The sequence below is a fragment of the Sarcophilus harrisii genome, chromosome 1, assembly GCF_902635505.1.
Source record: "Sarcophilus harrisii chromosome 1, mSarHar1.11, whole genome shotgun sequence".
NCBI classification, from domain to species: domain Eukaryota; kingdom Metazoa; phylum Chordata; class Mammalia; order Dasyuromorphia; family Dasyuridae; genus Sarcophilus; species Sarcophilus harrisii.
Genome location: NC_045426.1, coordinates 59,276,701 through 59,299,376, shown reverse-complemented (window position 1 = coordinate 59,299,376; position 22,676 = coordinate 59,276,701). Strand labels below are relative to the sequence as shown.

Here is a 22,676-nt window from a genome sequence, read left to right as displayed (position 1 = left end):
ATGGGAGTAGATATGTAGATAAATGGATATTTGCAATGCATGCAAAATACATACAGGGTAGAAGGAAGGAAGCCCCTTGGAGAGGGAGGCTCCAGCAGCTGTGGAAGGACCAACTAGAAAAAGGAAAGTCTGGGGGTGGGGAGCTAGAAAGGTCTCCTGGAGAAGCAGTGGAGTATTGGAGCTGAGTCTCGAAGCTTCTCTCATTCCAGAGATTCTACGAGGGAGTCAAAAGCCTTCCGAGCGTGGGAGACAGCCAATAAAGGGAAGAGATGGAAGGGTCAGTAGTGTGAGAAGTGGCAAACAGGAGAGTATTCCTGGACACAGGACACATGGAGAATGGTAAGGCAGGAAGGGACCAGGTAATAAAGAGCTTTAAATTCTAAAAAGAAGAGTCTATATAGAATTCTAGAGGGAGTTTATTGAATAGGGGGAGATCATGGTCAGAATCATCTTTCAGGAAACTCACTTTGGCAGCTAGGGGGAGGATGAATAGGAATGGGACATATTGCCACAGTCAGGAGAGAGACGCAACAAGAGTTTGGTCTAGAGCAGTAGTCTTGTAGGCTGGGAGAAGGGGACATAGATGACAGTTACTTCAGACTTACAGAATCTTAGAGCAGTGACCAAGCAAAAGGCACCGGAATCAGGAGAACGACAGCCATGTATTGCCTTTGGTGATGTTGGGCCAGTTGCTTTTCTGGGACTCAGTTCCTCCATCTGCAAAAAGTGAGGGAGTTGGCATTCTGCAGAGCAATTTGGAATGATGCCCAGAGGGCTATCAAACTGTGCATACTTTTTGATCCAGCAATATCACGGCTATGTCTGTGTCTCAAAGGGATCATAAAAAAGGGAAAAGGATCCACATGTGCAAAAATCTTTGTGGCAGTTTCTTTTTATGATTTAGAAATCGAGAGAGTGCCCATCATTGGGGGGATGTCTAAATATACTCTATGTTTGCAATAGAATATCGTTGTGCTATAAGAAATGACAAGCAGGATGGTTTCAATATAGCCTGGAAAGACTTATATGAACTGATGCATAATGAAGTGAACAGAACCAGAGAATGCTGTATACAGTAAAAGCAATATCCTTCTTCTTCTTCTTCTTCTTTTTAAAATTATTATAGCTTTTTATTTACAAGATATATGCACGGGCAATTTTTCAGCATTGACAATTGCAAAACCTTTTGTTCCAACTTTTTCCCTCCTTCTCCGCCCCCCCCCCCCCCCATGGCAGGTTGACCAATACATGTTAAATATCTTAGAGTATAAATTAAATACAACATAAGTATACATGTCCATATAGTTTTTGCTGTACAAAAAGAATCGGACTTTGAAATAGTGTACAATTAACCTGTGAAGGAAATAAAAAATGCAGGTGGACAAAAATAGAGGGATTGGGAATTTTTTGTAGTGGTTCATCGTCATTTCCCAGAGTTCTTTAAGTGATATCTTCAATGGAGAACTGAATGGCAGTTATTTTCAGCAACATTATGATCCAAGATTGTCCCAAAGGACTCATGATAAAATATATTATCTGCCTCCAAAAAAAGAACTGATGGTACTGCGATTTTCTTTCTCTTGCTTCCTTTTCTTTCTTTCTTTCTTTCCTTCCTTCCTTCCTTCCTTCCTTCCTTCCTTCCTTCCTTCCTTCCTTCCTTCCTTCTTTCCTTCCTTCCTTCCTTCCTTCTTTCTTTCCTTCCTTCCTTCCTTTTTTCCTTCCTTCCTTCCTTCCTTCCTTTTTCCCTTCCTTCCTCCCTCCCTCCCTTCCTCCCTTCCTTCCTTCCTTCCTTTCCCTTCCTCCTTCCTTTCCTCCCTTCCCTTCCTCTCTCCCTTCCTCTCTTTCTTTCTTTCTCTCTCTTTCTCTTTCTTTCTTCCTTTCTTTTTGGAAGTGTTTTATATGATTGAACATGTAGATTTCTGTATTATCTCAGGGTGTAGGGAGGGGGGGAATCATTTGAAAAAAACTTTTTTTTTTAAAAAAAGCAACAAACAAAAATTACTTTTGCATGTAATTGGGGAAATAAAAATATTATTTTAAAACATGAGGCAGTTTGACTAGATGACCTCAAAAGTCCATGTTTGATTGAATAGTCTTTGATTACCATTACAGTAGGATGTGCTATCAATGTGCTGTTTGATATAAATTTCACCTCCTATGAATAGTCATCTACTGTTTGAGCTGACAGGGATGAGGAGCTTATTACCTATCTACTTATAACCTACCAGTTATTAGAAATTCCTTTCTTTATTGGACTCAGATCTACCATTCTTCAACTTTTCTGCCTTGCCCTTAGGTCTCTTTTCTGGAGTCACTCAGAATGAGTCTGCTTCCTCTTCATCATAACAACCTTTCATAAATCAGAAGATAGCTATCAATTGTAAGTATTCTCTTCTTTAGGATAACATTCTTAACTCCTTTAGTAATTCTTGTGGTTTAAGAGTTTCCTCACTACCCTAACTTTTCTGCTGAACATTATTTTGTTTTGTTAATGTCACTCTTGAAGAATGGTACCTGGAACTGAGCCACAAAACTCCATATATACACCATGGGCTCATATATTTAGGGATGGAAGGAACTTCACTGACCATCTAGTCCAAGTTCAGGAATTTACATTTATCCCTATTAAATCCACCTTAGATTTAAACTATTGTTCCAGCCCGTTAGTAGCTTTTCTTTTTTGGAGCTTGGCTCTATCATCAGGAGGTATAATTATCACTTTCAACTTTGTGATTCTAAGTTCTCTAAGTTGATAGCCTACCTTCATCATTGGTAAAAATGTTGAATATTCTAGGATCAGAGATAAAGGTGTGTCTATACCCTACTCTTCAAAGATGTTTATCATCATTCTTTGGGTATAGTTATCTCAGCCTGTGGGTGTGAATCAATTTAATTTCCAGTCCCAAATCCTACATCTTGTCTATAAAGTTATCATAGGAGAATTTGTTTGGTTGCCACCAGTTAGTATCTATAACATTCTCCTGAACTACCAGTCTAATAACCCTGTCAAAATGGGACATGAGATTCATCTGTCATGATTCATTTGTAGTAAAATCCCTCTCCCCCAAAGCTTTCACCAGCTCACATCTGAGAATTATAGATTTAAAAAAGGAAGGGAACCTTGAGACCTTTTGGTACAATCCCCCCATTTTATAAATGAGGAAATTGAAGTCCATGAGAGGTCAAAGTACAAACCAAAGTCACACAGATAATGTCAGAGGAAGACCCTCAGATCTCAAAACGAATGCTCCTTTCCATGATATAGCTCTATCTAAACCTCAGCTTCATTTTCTAAGTATTCACAAACCATTTCCTTAAAAAAAATCATGATAGATAGCCAGGGATCAACATCAAGCTTTATTGGTCTATTGAAATTTTGGAATTTATCTTTCTTTTCTCTAAAAAATCAAAGTGTTCAGTTTCAGTGGTCTTGTGATGGAAAGAGCCATCTGTAACTAAAGAGAGGACTGTGGAGACTGATTGTGGATCCCAACATAGTATTTTCACTTTTTTTGCTGTTGCTTGCTTCCATTTTGTTTTCGTTCTCATTTTTTCCCCGTTTTTGATCTGGTTTTTTCTTTTGCAGGATGATATTTGTAGAAATATATACAGAAGAATCACACATTTTAAACATATATTGGATGACTTGCTGTCTAGGGGAGGAGGTAGGGGAAGGGAGGGAGAAAACATTTTGGAATACAAAGTTTTGCAAGGCTAAATTTTGAAATTTTCTGTGCATATTTTTGAAAATAAAAAGCTTTAAAGTAAAAAAAAAAAAAACAAGGCATTGACTTTCTAGTCTCTGAATACCAGTGAGTACCATTCTTGACAAATATTTTTTTATTTTTTTCTGACAAATCTAATAAGAGCTTCTTAGGGTTTGCAAAGCACTTTATACATGTCATCTCAAAACAGCTCCATGGGGGGTGCTATTATTATCTCCATTTTATAGATGAGGAACCTGGTAGATACAGATTTAGTGACTTTATCAGAGTCATGAAGACAGTAAGTAGCTGAGGAGAGATTTGAATTCAAGTCTTTCTGAGCCCATCTAACACTCTCTCCACTGTGTTTTCTAATTGAAGACTCTTACTAGGAAAAAAAAAGTAGAGAACAGCAGAAAATAATATTTTAGAACCAAAATGCATAACCTAGTCAGGACTGTTCACCTTTGAAAGAGTGGGAAACACTTCTCATGAGCCTCATTTTTTCTGTGTGTAAATAATGGAAGGGGAGAGAGTTGAACTGGTCTCTGAAGGAGAAAATTTTGCCATTCATTGCCAGATTGACAAATCAGGAAGATAGATATGTTTGGGGATGAGTGAGCTAGGATGATGAACTTTGTTTGGGATTAGTTGAGTTTGAGGTGCCTCAGCAAGTTATGTTTGAGGATGAGAGGGGAGGAGAGGAAATAAGCATATATAGAGTACCTATTATGTGCTAAACATTGTACTAAGTACTTTTACAAATATGTCATAACAATTCTGGGAGGTTAAGTGCTATTATTTTGATTCCAGTTTTACAGTTGAGGAAACTGAGACAAAATGGAGGTTAAGTGCTTTGTTCAAAGTCGTGCAGCTAGTACAATTCTGCGGCTAGCCAAAAGTGGGTGGTATTTTCTTTACTTTTTCATAATACCTCTTTGCATTCTTATTTATTTTTATGTGTAAGGGTGGGAGTTTCTTTATTAATCAGTAGTCACATCCTACTTAAAATAACTACTTTATTCAAGTGAGAATATCTCTATTTATCAAAAAATGTAAAGTTTTGAACTAGGTACACAAAGTCTTATCAATTTGGAAAGATAGAAAGTTATTAGATAAAATTAAGTGACTATGCAGGAAATGTATTGAGAATGGCTAATGAGAAATTTAATCATGTTTTGTGGATTTTGTATAAAATTGCAAACTAGATAGAAACCTAGGTATTTGAATAAGGTCAACTCAACAGTGGAAGCTATTCTAGCCAGACCCTTGAAAAGGAATTGCTTAGGGGAGTAGAAGAGTCCAAAGACTATCATTCCTATCTTGTTCAGAGAAAGATTTTGGGGTCTTCAAAAGTTCCAAAGTCCTGGGCTTCCCATTGGTTTCCTAGCATGTCCCCACTGTAGCAGTCAGTGTCTGAGAATAAAATTTGCCTCAGGAGAAAAGGACAAATTCAAGATGCTGAAGAAAAACTGCTTTAGGAATCTATGGGGAGCCTAACAGAAAACTAACCACACCCAAGATGAATATCACAAATACTCCACAAATGGATAAAAGGACTTCCAGCCACCAGGAACTGTGGCTTACATGAGGTCTCTAAATGTAAGGTAATTTCTCCCTGAACTCTAACTGTACTTGTTGGAGTGTGATCCTATATTTCTTAGGGGTGGAAGAGGGAGGATATGTTTGGAGCCAACTTTTCTTATTCTTTCACCCTAGTAAACATCTATTTCTAAAAGCTAATTGAGTCTGGCTGGTTAATTTATGTCAATGGATGATTATCCATTTATGCCAATGGATAATCATCAAGGGAAGTAAAACGTTGGGGTTCATGAGCAATAGTGATTAGGGGAAAAAACTTAACCAGTACTTCAGGGTTAGTCTTTAGAACCCTAAGATGAGAAGTAGCCAGCCAGCCTCTGGGAACCTAGCCTGTCACTGAGAGTGGGGATTTGGGAGATTATGCCCCAGAGCCCATGGTACATATGTATCTGATAAATTCAAAACCTGTGGGTGGCCTAAATTCTTGTTTTTTAGTTAATGTTGGCTTGGATAGAGATTTGAGAAGAGGTCTTTGACCCTCAAAAGAGGTTCAGTTCAAGTTGAGATATAAGAAGGATCTCATTTGGATTCCCATGACCAGGGGATTGTGGAGTCATTATATATACCCGCAACCCATAATGTATACCCCATTGACCTAGCATTGATAAGCCCTGAGGCAAACTCAAATCTAGAAATGATAAGGTAGGTGGGGGCTGGGGAATTTCTCTGAACCTTGGGATTACTGAACTGGAGAGCCTTCATTTATTTAGCTTTGTTCCTGGTGTTGGGGCTTTCGGCTGTTAATTTAAATTAAGGAAGTTGGGGAGTTCTCCTGGAGCTCATTTTTAATAATAATAGCTTTTTAATTTTCAAAATACTTGCAAGGATAGTTTCCAACATTTACTCTTGCAAAACCTTGTTTTTCACATTTTCCTCCCTCCTTTCACCTACCCTCTCCTCTATACAGCAAGTAATCCAATATATATGTTAAACATGTGCAGTTCTTTTATACATATTTCCACATTTATCGTGCTGCACACAAAAAAATCAGATCAAAAAAGAAAAAAATAAGAAAAAAAAGCAGGCAAACAACAAAAAAAGAGTGAGAATACTATGTTGTGAACCACACTCAGTTCCCACAGTCCTCTCTCTGGGATGCATTTCTCCATCACAAGTCTATTGAAATTGGCCTGAATCACCTCATTGTTGAAAGTTCATCAGAATTGATCATTGTATGATCTTGTTGTTGCTGTGTATAATGTTCTTTTCACTTAGAGTGAGTTCCTGTAAGTCTCTCCAGACCTCTCTGATATCATCCTGTCGATCATTTCTTATAGAACAATAATATTTCATAATATTCATATGCCTTAACTTATTTAGCCATTCCCCACCTGATGGGAATCCACTTAGTTTCCTGAAGCTCATTTTTGCACAGAATCTACTTGCTTTCCTCTCAACAATTATTACATTCTCCCTTCCATTCAGTGTTCCCTGACCCCCTTTATACATTCACAGTCCAAAATTGAAATTTCTGAATCACTATAACCTCTCGTCCTTTCATCTTTCCCTGTGTTTCAATGATATTAAATCTATTCTCCATCTTTACTGTAATATCTAATAACTTCACTTTTTCCTGTTTTCTCAGTTTATTATCTCTGTTTTGGTTTCACTTTATTCCCTTTGAAATGATGCTATTCATCATAACCAGTTCACCTTGACTCTTTCTCTTGTCCTCTTGCTGCTCTCACTTTTGTCAAACTTCAACCTTGAATTACCATCTCTTATTTTCTCAATTCCCACTCATGAACTGCTATAGGAAGCTCCATAACCATGATAACTGGTCTATTACTACATAATCTCCAACGAGCCTTTGCTATTGACTGGCAATTCTTTAACTGTTCTCTGATTCATTATCTTGTTATCTTTTCCAGACCTTCTCCTCTCTCTGGGTCACCCACACTGATCTTTCCCTCTTTTCCAACAGAGGATCTTATCTCATTCTACTTTGAAAAAATTCAGGCCATCTTCAACCATTCCCTTTTCTCCCCTCTACTGTGCCTCAAATCTTTCTCCATTCTTTCCTCCTTTATTTCGGTCTTGGAGGAAGAGATAGTCCTTATCCTTGCCAAGGCTAGTCCTTCTATCTGGGTCCTTGATCTCATCCCCTTTTTCCTCTTCTTTTGAGATTTCTCTTTCAATTATTCTCTTTTTCCTTTTAGATCTTCAGGCTATCTACTAACTCTTTCCCTATAAGCATGTCCCAATCTTCCCATCCTTAAAAAAATCTGCACAGTCCTGCCATCCCCTTAAATCTCTTTTTCTTTCACTACCAAATTCCTAGAGCTTGCTGCTTCTATTTTCTCACCTTTTTAATTCAATTTTATTTTCAGTTCTGAATTTTCTCTCTCCTGACTCCTCTTTCCCTCTCTAAGAAGAAAAATAAAGTCCTTGTTACAAATGTATACTATTAAGCAAAACATGTTCGTGCATTAGACTAAAAAAATTATGTTTCAATCTGTACTTAGAGTCTATCACCTCTCTAGCTGGAGGCTGATAGCATGTTTTATCATGGGTCCTCTGCAATTGTGGTTGGCTGTTGCTCCCACTCACTTTTCAAGCCTTTACAATTTGGTTTTGGACCCCGTCATTCATCTGGAGCTTGTTTCTCCAAGATTACTAATGTTTTCCAAATGGTATGTTCTTTTTCAATTGTTATTCTTGTTCGTTGTATGGCTGCTGATACCGTTGATCATTCCTTCTTCCTAAAAATTCTTTCCTCCCTGACACTTGGCTCTCTTTGTTTACCTCCTACCTGTATGATCATTCTTTCTCAGCCACCTTTGCCAGATCATTTCCCATGACAAATCATTTTTGCATTGGTATACTCCAAAGTTTTCCTGAGCATTCTTTTTTTTCTTTTCCTCCTCTGTCTTGGTAATTTAACTAGTTCCTGTTGATTCAATTATTATTTCTATGCAGATAATTCTTCAGCCTATATATCCAGCTCCCATTTGTCTTCTGAGCTGTAATTCCATATCAGCAAGGCCTTAAGATGTCCTATAGCCATTTTAAATCCAATGCCCAATTCATTCTCTTTCCTTCAGACTCACCTCTTTTCCTAAATTCACTATTTCTGTGTAAATCACACTCAGGGATGCTTCTCCCTTACCCCCATTTTCCTTATCCAATCAGCTGCAAAGTCTTAGCAATTTTACCTCCGGGATATCTCTCATACCACTCCTTTTGTTCATTCACATGGCTACTCCAGTGGTTTAGATATCATTACCTCTCTCCCCTGAATCATTACAATTGCTTCCCATTGAGTCTTCCAGTCTTTATGGCCTCCCCTTTCCCATCCACTCTCTATACAACTGCCAAACTGAAGTACTTACCTGATTATCTCTCTCAAGAAACTTCAGCTGTTCCCTCTTGCTTCGAGGGCAAAACACAAATTCTCCTGATAGTAAAGACTTTTACAATTCAACTATAGTCTAGTTTTTTTTTTTTTTTTAATTTAATAGCCTTTTATTTACAAGTTATATGTATGGGTAACTTTACAGCATTAACAATTGCCAAACCTCTTGTTCCAATTTTTCACCTCTTACCCCCCCACCCCCTCCCCCATATGGCAGGATGACCAGTAGATGTTAAATATATTAAAATATAAATTAGATACACAATAAGTATACATGACCAAACCGTTATTTTGCTGTACAAAAAGAATCAGACTCTGAAATATTGTACAATTAGTATAGTCTAGTTTTTAAACTTGCCTATTTACTGTTCCTTACACATGACTCTGTTTCCTACCTCCGTACAAGTTGGCCCCTGTGCCTGAAATGCTCTTTCTCATTTCTGTCTCTTGGAATCTCTATATTAGCCTACATGTCACCACTCTTGAGGAGGTCAATCCTGATTCAGTATATGTACTGTATCTATTCCATATTTTTCATGTTGTTTTCCCAATAGAATTTAAGCTCTTTGAAAGCAGGGATTCTGGCTTTGTCTTTGTATCCCTGATACCTAATAGGATTTCAATAAATATTTGTTGAATTAAATTGGAAAAGGGTCTATCCTAGGACATATCTAATGAGTGGTTGGTTATTCATTCATCCTTTGCTTATAAATCTTAAGTGAAGGAGAATTTATCAGCTCTTTAGACACAGGCCATTTTATTTTAGATAACTATAATTCTTGGGGAATTTTTCTTTCCAGGGTGCTTTGCAAACAGTAAGTACTTAGTAGGCTTGTTAAAATGAATTCCACCAAGTCCAAAATTTCCTCTTTGTGACCTCTCTTTACTATTCCTAGTTCTGGGGCTAATCATGGCTAGTGTAATCTCATTTCCACATGAAAGCTCTTCAAATATTTGAAAGTAGCTATCCCTCTTTTGTAGGCTCAACACCCCTGATTCCTTCTGGTGGTTCTCCTTTAACTCAAGAACCTTTACTTTCCCCCAGACATTTTCCAACTTAATAATGTTTATCCTGAAATAAGATATGTAGAACCAATCACAGTACCCCAGGTTTGTTCTGACCCGTGCAGAGGACAATGGAACCTTTTGATTTATAGACTGCTATTTGTGGACCACAACATGACACTGACTTTCCTGATGTATACATTATAATGTTAATTCACAGTGACTGACTCACACCATATATGACCAACTGCCTGGTATTTAGAACATTGACTTAGATGGTCTGCACTCTGGGTCCTTCTGTTCTATTGACTCTTCCTCTGTGTATATTGGGAGCAATATCAGGTGGAATAATTTTCCACAATTTGAATTTTTCCTCTCAAAGTTCTTCACTGCCCCCTGCTGACCTTGGTTGATACCATCCATTGCTGATCAGTCTTCATCCCATTAACCCTTTAGATGCTGGGCATCTAGGTCACAACAATAGTCATCACCCTTATCCTCATCCTGATCTTCTTGGTCATCCTCATCACTGTCTTCATCAACCAAGTGTTCCATATCATTTCATCATTGATACTATGTTCATTCTAATCATCTTTGTCTTCATTCTCATTGTCATGACCATCAAGATGATTGGTATCAATATTATCCGTAAAATTATCTTAACTACAGACATCATTATTAATATTATCATTACCACGCCACCACAAAACTCTCTCCTTATCATCGTTGTTACCCCCACTTCTACAACCAACAACCATCGTCACAATAATTACTAAACATCACCATTTTGCTCACCATCATCATGACCAACAACTGTAACTATCACTGATAATCATCTTCACTACCAATAGCCATCACCATCACTGCTAATCACTGAAATAATTACCAGACATCCTCCCCATCCTCATTATTACTATCAAACATTGTCATCATCTAATATGACCATCGCCATTTGCCATCACCACCAACATGATAACTTCATCATAATATCACCATCAAAACTCTATCTAGCAAGTACAGCATCTGTCTCTATGTCTGTCTCTGAAAGAGTTCTCACAAGGACCTCTTGGAGAGTAACAATAAAATCTATCACTTCACCAAAACATTTTACAAAGTCCTTGATCTATTTTTCATCTCTATCATCAAGTTATACTGTTCCACCATCCCTGAAATCACTCATTCTCCTGTCTCGTTGCTTTGCTGTAGGAAGCGTGTTGGACATAGATAGTGGACACATGGGCATATTCCTTCATTAAGTACCTCTCATGTGCATGGAATTGTGTTAGATTCTGGAAGAGATGAGTATATTAGAGAAGGCAGGAATGGTTGGGAGAGATGAGTGTATTAGAAGGGCAGGGATGGTGTATGTTGTATTTGTGGTTATCTGTATTGGTGTTAAGAGCTTTGGGTTTATTTTTGTACAACACGACAAGTATAGAAATATGTTTAAAAGAATTGCACTTATATAACCTATGTCAGAGTGCTTGATGTCTTGGGGAAAGGGCAGGTAAGCCAGAGAGGGATAAAAATTTGGAATACAGAATCTCACAAAATTGGATGTTGACAACTGTCTTTACATGTATTTGGAAAAATAATACTTTAGAGGATAAAAATAGAGTTTGAGGTTTACCAGAAAAAGACCATGTAGTACAGGGAAAATAGCACTAAACTCAGGATCAGAAGATCTGTATTCAAATCCTTGCTTCATTACTTACCATCAGGAAGTCATCAAGTGAATCACTTAAGTCTCTTTGGAATTTGAGATTTGTTATCTGTAAAATGAGGGATTTAGATTAGATAATCACCAACTACAAATCCTATGATTTTATGATCCTATTTACTTCCTCTGGAGTTTTGAGGCAACTTGGATAATGCTATCAGTAGAAAAGTACTGCTGATACAAATAGTTTCCTCTAGATTTATGTCTATTGAGAGCAGGAGTTAAAGAAATACAAATGTCTAGGGATTTTAGATAACCTTTCTATCGTAAGTGTGATTATTAATTACTTCTTAATTCTTTACTAGAATGATTCTTTTTAGCCACCTTGACGCAAACTTTTTGAATTGTATTTGGTTCCAATTTCTGTTCATTTTGACAAATCAAGCTCTTAAAGACTGTTTTATCTATCTACTAGTAACTTCCCTTCAGTCTTTAGTGTCTCTTAAATCTAGAGTTCTGCCTTTTAATTAGGAAAACTGGATTTGAGGGACCCTTTCCTTTTAAATGAGAAAATCTGAGTTTAAATCCTATCTCTGATGTTTGTTACCAGTGAGACCTAGGGCAAGACATTTAAGCTCCTAATTTAGCTTTAGGATCCTCATCTATAAAATGGGAGGATTGGGCTGAAGGGCCCCTGAGGTTCCTTTCAGACACAAATCTAAAATCCTCTAGGATCCACTTATTAGCTGTGTGACCAAGGGTCAAGGTACCTCTCAGAGCCTCAGAATTTTTATCTGTAAAATGGGGATGATAATTCTTATACTACCTACTTTGTCAAACCTGAGGTATCTGGGGTATTGTGAAGAAAGCTCTTTGCTATAAGTGCACATTTTGATGGAAGGTGTTGAGTGCCTTCTTAGCCCTCTGAGTTATTACTTCCATTACAAAACCATGAAACCCTATGCTTGTATTTTCCTCAGGCAGATGGAAGTAATTTTCTCAGTCACTTTACATATGTTTCTTTCCTTTTGGTCTCAATGACGGGAACAAGGGTCGAGGAACTTGTAGGGCTTTTTTGGTAACTATATTTTAGTATAATTGCTTTTTGTTGTAATCCTATATATTTTATTTTATGTATTTTAAAATGTTGTACTGAGAAGCGGCTCCTAAATTTCACCAGATTACACAAGGGGGCCAGGACACAGACACAAGAATCACTGGACTAGAGACATAAGGACTATAGAATTGAAAGAGACTAAAGCAATAATATTATTAGACTCCCTCATTTTACCACATGGAGAAACTGAAGCCTAGATCAGGCAAATAAGTGAACCATCCAAAGTCACACATTGTGCTCGGGGAAAAGACTTTCTCCCATGTTTTTGCAACCTATCTCTTTGTGAACTATACTTTTAGAATCTTATGTTAGAATAGGAAGGGACCCAAGGGCACCCATTGTTGGACCTGGAGTCAGGGACATCTGAGTTCAAATCCTCTTTTGGACACTTATTATCCCTGGGACTTGAGGTGAATCGCTTAACCCATTTGCCTCAGTTTCCTCAACCATAAATAAAATAATAACAGTACCCACCTCCCAGGTTTTAGTGAGAATCAAATGAGCTATTTGTAAAACACTTATTAACACCCTCCCCCCTTCTCTAGATTGAGCAGTGTATATTTTGGTGTCTGGTCTCAGGGTCTGATGTTCTTTTTATTTCCTCACACTTCCTGCTCTCATAAACTCAGATAGGAAGCTACTTTCTGAAAGGGTTACAAAACCAAACTTATTTCATCAGATAACCCTTGAGAACACACTAAAATAGAATTAAAGGTTTAAAAACAGAAATATAAAGTGGTTTCACTACCACAGAGTGCTTATAGGATGGGATGTCATCAAGGGTAGCAGTTCTGTCTCTTGAGCAGTTTACAGAGACAAGATAGAAGGGAGATCTAGAGTAGGGTTATTGGAATGGGGCATGGAGAGATTGGAGAGGGATAAAAATGAGAGATAAATAACTGGGAGAGATAGTGAAGACTAGTAGTTGGGATCTAGGAAATGGATAAAAGAATGAGATGACTGGGATGAAAGATGGGGGGGGGAAGTGAGGCTGGAATGAGAAGTTAGGGTGTTCAAAGATGTGGGAGATTTGAGGGATAATTATGTATCATTTGGGGCAATATATTTATGTAAGGCTGTCATCACCACACTAGATTAAGCTCCTTGAGGGGAGAAACCCTTCCTTGTCTTATCTAAATGCTATGTCTACCTGTATAAGCACCTAGTACAAGGCTTCTCTAGAGCTGAGGTTTAATAAGAATGTTCTATGATGAATAAATGTGTACTCTCTGGTTGAACAGGAACACAATTAATCACAGTTTTACCATCTTCTGGTTGATTTTTACTTTGAAAGGGATTGGATAAGAGAAAATAATGAGATGAAGGCTTGGATTTCTGTTCAAGTGTAACATAACAGTTTTTTAAAATTATTTTTTTATTATAGCTTTTTATTTACAAGTTATATGCATGGGTAATTTTACAGCATTGTCAATTGCCAACCCTTTTGTTCCAATTTTTCCCCTCCTTCTCCCCACCCCCTCCCCCAGATGGCAGGTTGACCAATATATGTTAAATAACATAACAGTTTTAATAGAGAAAAAGTTCAAACAGCAAAGAGAGGAAAGTGGCTTATAATAAGCTAATCAATGAAGTAGTGTAGGGGTAAGCATGGAGGGATTCTGTCCTGTTCTCTCAGCTCTGGCCACTTACCAACTGGTCCCCCATTGTTGCCTGGGCACTGACCCTCTAGATCTAGAGCAGGAGACTGTGAATTTGTGCTTAAAAAAACAACAACAAACCAAACACATTTCGATTACTGTATTTCAATATGATTAATTTCCTTTGTAATTCTATATATTTTATGCATTTGATTCTACATATTTTATGCATTTAAATAATTTAAAATGTATATATGTGCATTTAAATGGGTAGTCACCAGACTACTCAAGATGGCCATGATATAAATAAAGCTAAGATCCCCTCTCTAGAGCCACTTCTTCCCCTCCTTTCCCCTAGCCTCTTCCCCCCTCTTCCCCCATCAGTCCCCTGAGCCTGGGAGCTGTCCAGCAGGCTTGTTTAAGGGTGAGTGGAGGCTGAGCTGTTGCTCTTCTGCCTCAAGCTGTCAGAAGCAGATGGACAAACGGCAAAGTGCTTGTGTAGGTCAGGCTAGAGGGGCCAAAGCATCCAGCTACACAACTTAAATCAGACTTTTAGCTTTTGGTAAATGTTGTACAATTCACACGGGGTGAAGTGTACTCGGGAGTATATGAGTTTCAGATTCATATATGTACATAGAGACAAAAAACCTTCCTATGTTATTAACATAGTTATTATGTTAATAATAACCATCACTAGTTATTAGTAGTCATTACTACTTGTTATTATTGTAAGACTCAAAACATGCAGAGAGACAACCACACAATAAGAAACAAGTATAAGAACAGACATAGGATAGACAAATAGATACGCAGTCAGACACAGATAAAATAGTCAGAGTTATATACAGACAAAGAAGCTCCTCTGTCCCCCTCTCCTCCTCACCCCCTTTGCCTAACCACTATATCTCCCAAGCATGATTAGAGCTGGAAGGTAGGATTATTTTCTATTTGGATTAGCTTGAGGTCATCCAGAAGCGGGTAACCAGGATGACAAAGAGCTTTGAATTCATACCATATAAGGATCTGTTGTTGAAGGAACTTGGAGTATTTAGCCTGGAGAAGACCTAGAGCTGATATGCTACCTGTCTTCAATTATCTGAAGAACTATATCTGTCTATGGCATTGAGCTTGATCTGCTTGCCCCTTTTCATCCCCTACTCCCCTCTACCCCACCCCTCCCACCCCGGGTCAGGAGCTATGAGTAGAAGTCATAAAGAAACAAAAATAGGCTTGATGTAAGGGAAACTTTCCTAATATTTAGACTAAAGTGGAATGAGCTGTTTTAGAACAGAGCCACATCAACCTTTTAAGACAAATTCAAACCATGTGAATTGCATAGTATTTGCCAAAAGCTAAAAGTCTGGCTTAGGTTGTATAGCTGGATAAGACAAACTCTGGGACACCCCCAAACCAATCATGAGGGAAGCTACTATTGGGTCTGGAGGACTCACCTAGTATAAGGTTGCTGGGGTGCCAGTCATCTGACAGCATCCTATTTTAACTCTGTTCACAAGGCACAAAGCTCAATTGTTTCTAGGAGGAGGGTCATTGTTATCTATCTCCTTTAAATTCTCAGTTGTCATACCCTGCTTATATATAGCTCTGTTCAGGAAGTCATCTTCACTTGAAATGTTCAAGCAAAGACAGGTTAACCACTTGAAAGTAATCCAGTAGGAGGAGGGGATTCTTTCTCAGTTAGGAAATGGACTAGGTGGCCACTATCATTCCTTCCAATTTGAGATTCTGTGATTCTCACACCTAATTCCTGTTAATAATAATAATAATAATCTGGCATTTATACAGTGCTCTAAGGTTTGCTAAGCACTTTATCCCAACTAAGCCTCCCAATAACCTTGTGATGTAGGCACAACAGGTAGCATCCCCATATTCTAGATATCAAGGCTAACAGTTTGTGAAACATTTGAGATAGAACCTTGATCATCTTGTATACAACCAGCATTCCATCTATGTCATCATGTTCTCAATATGGACTTATAAGATTCTATTGAGAAAAACGGTATTGATGGATTGTGTAAAGAAAAGGTATCAAAGAAGCATATTCAAATTGTGCAGGTCAACCCATTTCTAGGTCATAATTATTCAATTCAAGATGATATAATGGGGAAAGAGACCTAAACTTGGAACCAAAAGATCTGGGTTCGAGTCTTGGCTTTTCAACTGACTAAATGGCCTTGGACAAATAACTTCTCTGACTCTTTTGTAAAATGAGAAAATTGATTTGATATTTTCTAATGTCCCTTCTACCTCTAAAAACAAAAGCATTTTACATTTCTATTTAAAAAGTGCTTCTTCCACAATTATATTGTGGCAATGGATCATGTTTAGACCTGGAAGATTTAGTCCAATCCCCTTACAGATAAGGAAACTGAGACCAAAGAAATAAAGTGGCTTGCTTCTTGTGCCCACAGGATATAATGTGATCCCTAGTCCTTTGATTCCAAATCTTTCCACTGTATCATATATGTAATGCAAATGTTATTTTCTTTGTCCCCCCTTTTGTTTTTGTTTTGAGGTGAAGAGATTGAACCTAAGATAGATTAGGGGCTTTCCCATATTTCCAGATCCAGGAACCATATCTCTGGGCTTTCTTACCACTATGTAGATTCTATGGTTTTTATGCTGTATAATTTTTCTTCCCCCTCACATGCTCTTTAAAGGCTCCTTTTGAAAAAATGTTAAACTAAGGGGAGGAATTTTCTCATACCTTGGTCAAAAGAGTCAAGGGGAACCCAGGTATCTCCTTTGGGGGTCAGGTATGCTCTAGGGATCATTGAAGTGGCAGTTGCAGAACCCAGATCACCAAGCATGTGAACTTGACCTATTTATATATTTTGCAGTTACAATGAGATCTATATTCATGATGTCATTAAATCCTCATATCTGCTCTTTGAGGAAGATAGTGTAAGAATTAGTTTCCATTTGCAGATAAGGAAACTGAGGCTGCTCAGAGAGGTGATTTGTTTGAGCTTGCATGGCTAATAATCGACAGATCTGTAGCCAGGATACAGATCTTCAGTTGCCAAATCTGGGGGTTTTGCCACTGTATTGTTCTACCTCTGGTGTAGGAGCCTGTTAGAGAGAAAAGAAAACAAGGATGATGGGTCCAGAGTTAGCTGTCAGCCTTCCTTTCTTTGGTTGAACCTGGACATTTCCTTCAATGGTTGTTTCATCCTATGGGATTGAGTTTGCTGGCAGAATTGGGGCTCTGGGGATCCAGGTTGGGAGATTGTAGCAAGAGGGCAAGGACAAACCATTGATATGACCAACTCAAAACCAAAGGGATCTTTGCTTCATAAAGTTTGTAGTGCAAGGGGCATGAAAATGGGAAATCCAATCTCAGAGGGCACAGACTTGTTGAGAGTTTTAGCCAGATAGCTTCAAGAACTCTTTAAAAAGGTGGTTGGATCATACTCCCTACCACTGTTTTTTATCTTACTCCCTTGTTATTCCATCCCATTTTATTCCAATTCATCCTATTTTTTTGCCTCATTGTCTTTCACTCTATTTCATCTTCATTTTATGCTCATCTCACGCCCCTATTCTATCTGTGGCATTCCATTATATTCCCTCTTGTTCTATCCTGCTTCATTCCATCCTATAACGTACAATTCTATCCCACTACATTCTTAACTCTCTCTCCCCCCAAAACAATCTAATCTTGTGATTTGGCTGAATTAAGCCAGTTAGCAGAGTGTCCCCCCTCATCCACCTGCTCATGGAAGCCTTCCTTAAACAGGTAGGTCCTCAGTCTCCCTCTTGAACCAGTTTGGGAATTCTGGCTCCCAACATCCTATGCATATATAATTGTTTCTTAGATGAGCATTGTTTCATGGAGACCGGGACCGTGTCTTCCAGAATCCTGGCCTTCTGGTACCCCCCAGAGCCATAGCTATCTCCTGGTGTCCTTGAGTCTTCATGTTGAAGACACAAAAATAGGACAGGAAGAAAAGTTCAGCAGGCCCACAGTGAGGCTTCAACTCTCCCACCCAATGGGATAGGGGTTTGCAAAAGGGGAGCACCCACCAACCCTGGCCCCTGATTGGCTGGGCTCCATTGATGTCATAATCTTTCCCCTAACTCCCAGCTGAGATGCTCCCCTGGAGTTCCTAGGGCCCTCAGCCGCCAAGGAGTTGGTGGTGGCCTTCCCTTCCCCCATCCCCCTCCACACCGAAGTCCATTATTCACATCCTTCTTTAGCAGATACTATGAAAAGGTAAATACTTAGAAAGCTGAGGGGGGGACAATAGACACCGGGAGGATTTCTGGGACCGGGGGTACCAGCAGATTTATCTGACTGTTTGGGCTAATTCCGCTGCTTTCCATCAACCCCACGCCCTCAACCGAGTCCCAAGCCTCTCAAGCCTTGCTCCCTACCCACCTTTTCGGATGGTAAACTACTATGAGGTGCTCGGCGTACAGTCGAGCGCCTCTCAGGAGGACATAAAGAAAGCATATCGTAAGCTTGCCCTGCGCTGGCACCCAGACAAGAACCCGGACAATAAGGAGGAGGCAGAGAAAAAGTTCAAGCAGGTGTCTGAAGCCTATGAAGTTCTCTCCGACTCCAAGAAGAGGTCCATGTACGACAGGTCAGGGTCAGATGGCTGGCGGGCTGGCGGCGGCGGGGCGGGAGCCACCTACAATAGCCCCTTCAGCTCTGGCTACACCTTCCGTAATCCCGAAGACATCTTCAAGGAGTTTTTCGGTGGTATGGATCCATTTTCTTTTGACTTCTGGGACAACCCTTTCAGCAGTGACCGGGATCGGGAAAGCAGCAGAGGTCGTGGTTTGCGGGGAGCCTTTTCCGCTGGCTTCGGAGAATTCCCTGCCTTCATGGAGGCCTTCTCCTCTTTTGACTCCCTAGGTCATGGAGGGAGGGCCACCTTTTCCTCCACTTCCTTTGGGGGGTCAGGTTCAGGTAGCTCCGGCTACAAGTCGGTGATGTCGTCCACGGAGATGATCAATGGGCGGAAGATCACCACCAAGCGGATTGTGGAGAATGGGCAGGAGCGAATAGAGATTGAGGAGGATGGGCAACTGAAGTCAGTGACCATCAATGGGAAGGAACAGCTCAAATGGGTGGACAACAAGTGAGAGCCACTGCTCCTGTCTGCCCTTGCCCTGCTGGGTATTTTGCCCAGTCACACATTGGGTTCTGGCTTGATGTCCTCAAGTCTAGGCTACTAATAAATGCCACAAGTGAGTTCATGGAAGCGCTGGAACCGGTTTTGTGGAGCATCTTTCAGGGCGGGAGAGGGGTGTCGGATGTTAGGGGGAGGATGCTGCACTCCCAGTGTGTCCCTTCCTCCTCTCTTCCCAGATCACCCTGGAATCCCTGGGCGGGGGAGGGGGGGGGGAGAGGAGGACAAAGACAGTCGGAGAACAGGCCCAACAGGAGGGGGAAAGGGATGGGGGAAGCCAGGGAGCACACAAGAAGCTCACCCTGGTCTTAGCCCAGACCCCTACTGGGGAATGGGGGGTGAGGGTGGGTGATGGGCAGGGTTTGACCCTATGGCTGGGGGGTGCCTGAGGACTCTTGCTGTTTACTTGTAAACCCCTGGGGGCCCCTGTTAGAGAGTGTGGGTAGTGACAAGAGTTCATGTGAAAGAGGTCTTGGCTTTAGCGGATTGTAAGCTCAAGATGAGCCAGTCGTGTGATTTGGCTGCCAAGAATCTGATTAGAAGGCTAGTGAGGGAAGAAACAGCCCCAGTGTTCTCTGCCCCCAGTGCTCCTTGCACATCTGGAGCACTGTGTTCACTGTGGGCGCCATACTTTGAGGATACAGACAAACTGGAGCACTTCCAGAGATGGAGTAGTGAGGGGGCTCTGGGCATGGTGCCATAGATGCATGGATCTGTGGAAAGAGCTGGGCAAAGACCATGGGGAGAACACAGAGACCATGATAATTATCTTCAACGAAAGGGCCATCAAATACAAGAAAGAACAGACTTATTCTGGGGAATGAGGGTGGGAGAGAGCCCAGAGGGCAGAAAGAAAACCAAGGAGAAAAGGTAATGGGATTTTGGCTGCATTATAAGGAAGAACTTTAATGACAGCTGTTCAAGAATGGAAAAGGCCGCCTTGGGGAGGTGGTGAGCTCTCTGTCTCTGAAGGTCTTTGAGCTAGGGCTGGGTAATTGTCCACAAGGTGTGTTGTCAAGAGAATGGTTTCATACTTCAGGGAGGACTGTTGAATCTATCTGGTTGACCTCTGATGGAAACCTTGAATAGTAGAGAGAGAACCCTGATTTTCAGACTCAGGAAACTTTAACTTCAAATTCTGATTCCCTTACTTGGTACTTGTGTGGCCTTGGACAAGCCATTTCCTTCAATTCCTCATCTACAAAATGGGGGTTGGATTACATAATTTCCAGGGTCTTTTCCACATCAAAGTTCTACGATCCCATAATCCTTTTCTATTTTGAGATTCTGTGAGAGAAATGGGGTTGAGGTTGGGGAGGTTGGGCTGAAGGGCTGGGTCTTAATATGTGGGAGATGTCTAAATGGTGGAAGACCTTTGTAGTAATACTGAGGAATAAGGAAATAAAAGAGGTCCAGCCTTTGCCCCCTAAGAACCCTGGAATGAGAGGACCTGGGATAGAACCCTAGCTCTGCCATTTATTGTTTATCCATATGGCATTGGGTAAGTCACTATTTAAGTTTCACCTCTGGAGTCCCTTCCAGATTTAAATTTATGGTCCTATGTTCAAGAGCAAGAGCTCTGGATTTGGGGCCACATTACAAGCTTATCTCTTGAGTCTCACGATTTTTTATTTTCTTTTTGTTTTGTCAAATGGGCACAATGAGTTACGATACTCTGCTTACAGGAATATTGTTGAGAAAGTATTCTGCAAACCTTAAAGCATTAGAGAAATGTAAGAATATTGATGATGAGGAGAAATAAAAGTAAGGTGGGTTGTGAAAGATGCACCTAGTTAATTCTAAAGTCGAGTGGAAGAGGGAGAGTTCACTATGGCCAGGAGTAATCAGGGAGGGTCCCTGGAGAAGGTGGTTCTCAAGCTAGGGCTTAAAGAGAAGGAAGAAGTCAGACAAAGGGGTGTTTGGAATATGAAAAACACCTTTGGGCATGAACAATGGCAAAAGCTAAGGCATAAAGGCAGAAAAATAAAATCCACATTAGGGAGACAGTGAGTAAGTAGACCAGAATCAGTAGAACAGTAGAATGGAAGGCTCCATTGGGGGATTGTCTTCTTTGGAGGTTCCCTTTGGGATGAAACAAAGGCTGGTAGAGCCAGTTCACTGAAAGCTTTGAATGCCAGGCTAAGGAATTTAGACTTTATTTCAAGACAACTAAATGTTTCAGAGCAAGGGAGTGTAACATGATTTGACTGAGGTGACTGGAGGGACTATTATGGAATAAAGGAGATCAGTTTCATGTGTTCTTTTCCTAGGATCTGTAGGTTTCCACCAAGAAGAAAGTAAGCTTTCTTATGCTTCGTTATTCAGCTCAATATGGCACCAACCATTTTGGAGTTCAGGCTTTTGAAAACTGGAAGGGATCTAAGGTATATGAAATACCATGATCTCAGTTGATGAAGTAAGTAGAGGTCCACAGAGAGGAAAGGACCATCCCAAAGTCACTCGGCCAAATATGAACCTAAAACAGGTCTTCTGACTCTGAATCTGTACCATGCTTTCCAAATGAAATGCTCTTTGCATTTTATGAGGGTAAAAGTGCCAGGAAAGTAGCAAAGGGATTTTAAAATCCTCAACAGTTCAGGCAGAAGTCTAGTTCCAGAAAGAAGAGAATGGCTGAGTTTAGAATAACTTCCAGCCATCTAAGGAGAAGGAGAAGGATAGGGATTCATACATTTAGAATGGGATGGAAAGCCTACCAAGATCCATGCAGAGAGATGGACATCCAAAACTTTCACTTAAAAATATTTTTGACAATTACTAAGCATTTATTTTCTCTTTCCTACCTCTCCCACCATTGAAAAACAGAATGAAACAAAACCAGACCCTTACAAAAACATAAAAGGCATTCATTTTAGCAATCATGCAGTTGATAGGGAGGAGAGCCATGACTTCCATGTCTCCAATCTAGAACTCTTTCTTTTAAACCACCACAATGCCTTCGGTTATCCTTTCTGTTGTCTTAGTGGAGAGACTAGCCTGGAGAGGGGACAATGATGTCTTAAACTTTGCTGATCATATCTGCTTCTAGATTAGATCATGAGATACTTAGTCTATCAGTAAGAATCTATTAGACAGCTATTATGTGCAAACCCCTGTAGTAGATGCTAGAGAAGGTACAAATGCTATGGTCAAATAGTCCTTGTCCTTAAGGAGCTTATATTCTACTGAGATAACATCTTTGAACCAACAATTTTTCCATTACTAATTTAAAAATGTTTGTGTTCCTGCCTGTTGGGTTCATTCTGAGCATGTTTGGGACTCTAGATTTGGATATCTGATATGCCCAGTCCTCCTCCTGACCCTGCCTTAGTATCTTATTGGCAGATTCTAGCAATTATTCCCTTGTCTCATTTTTTCCCCACTGTCATCAGCTTAGGAATGTGTTTTCTAGGGGGTTTTGAAATAAGGGGAGTTGATCCAAAATATCCAGGTAACCAAAAGTATTTGTAAAGGTTGCC

At 39.9% G+C, this 22,676-nt stretch overlaps 1 protein-coding gene and 1 long non-coding RNA gene across 2 annotated transcripts; one reads left to right on the top strand and one right to left on the bottom strand.

The window, feature by feature from the left end:
* Window positions 1-416: 416 nt before the first annotated feature.
* LOC116421936 lies at window positions 417-18,052 on the bottom strand. Its single transcript, XR_004232531.1, has 3 exons — window positions 17,772-18,052; window positions 11,382-11,438; window positions 417-717 (listed from the first exon to the last, which is right to left on the bottom strand). It is a non-coding gene; the product is annotated as an uncharacterized LOC116421936 (long non-coding RNA).
* A 67-nt stretch (window positions 18,053-18,119) lies between these two features.
* Window positions 18,120-19,272, top strand: DNAJB8 (DnaJ heat shock protein family (Hsp40) member B8). The gene has a single exon (XM_003762487.3). The coding sequence runs from the start codon at window positions 18,449-18,451 to the stop codon at window positions 19,151-19,153; it is 705 nt and encodes a 234-aa protein (XP_003762535.1). The 5' UTR covers window positions 18,120-18,448; the 3' UTR covers window positions 19,154-19,272.
* The last annotated feature ends 3,404 nt before the right edge of the window (window positions 19,273-22,676 follow it).

Excerpts from the sequence above, each read along its gene's own strand:
- DNAJB8 (XM_003762487.3), top strand. The coding sequence starts at position 18,449 with ATGGTAAACTACTATGAGGTGCTCGGCGTACAGTCGAGCGCCTCTCAG.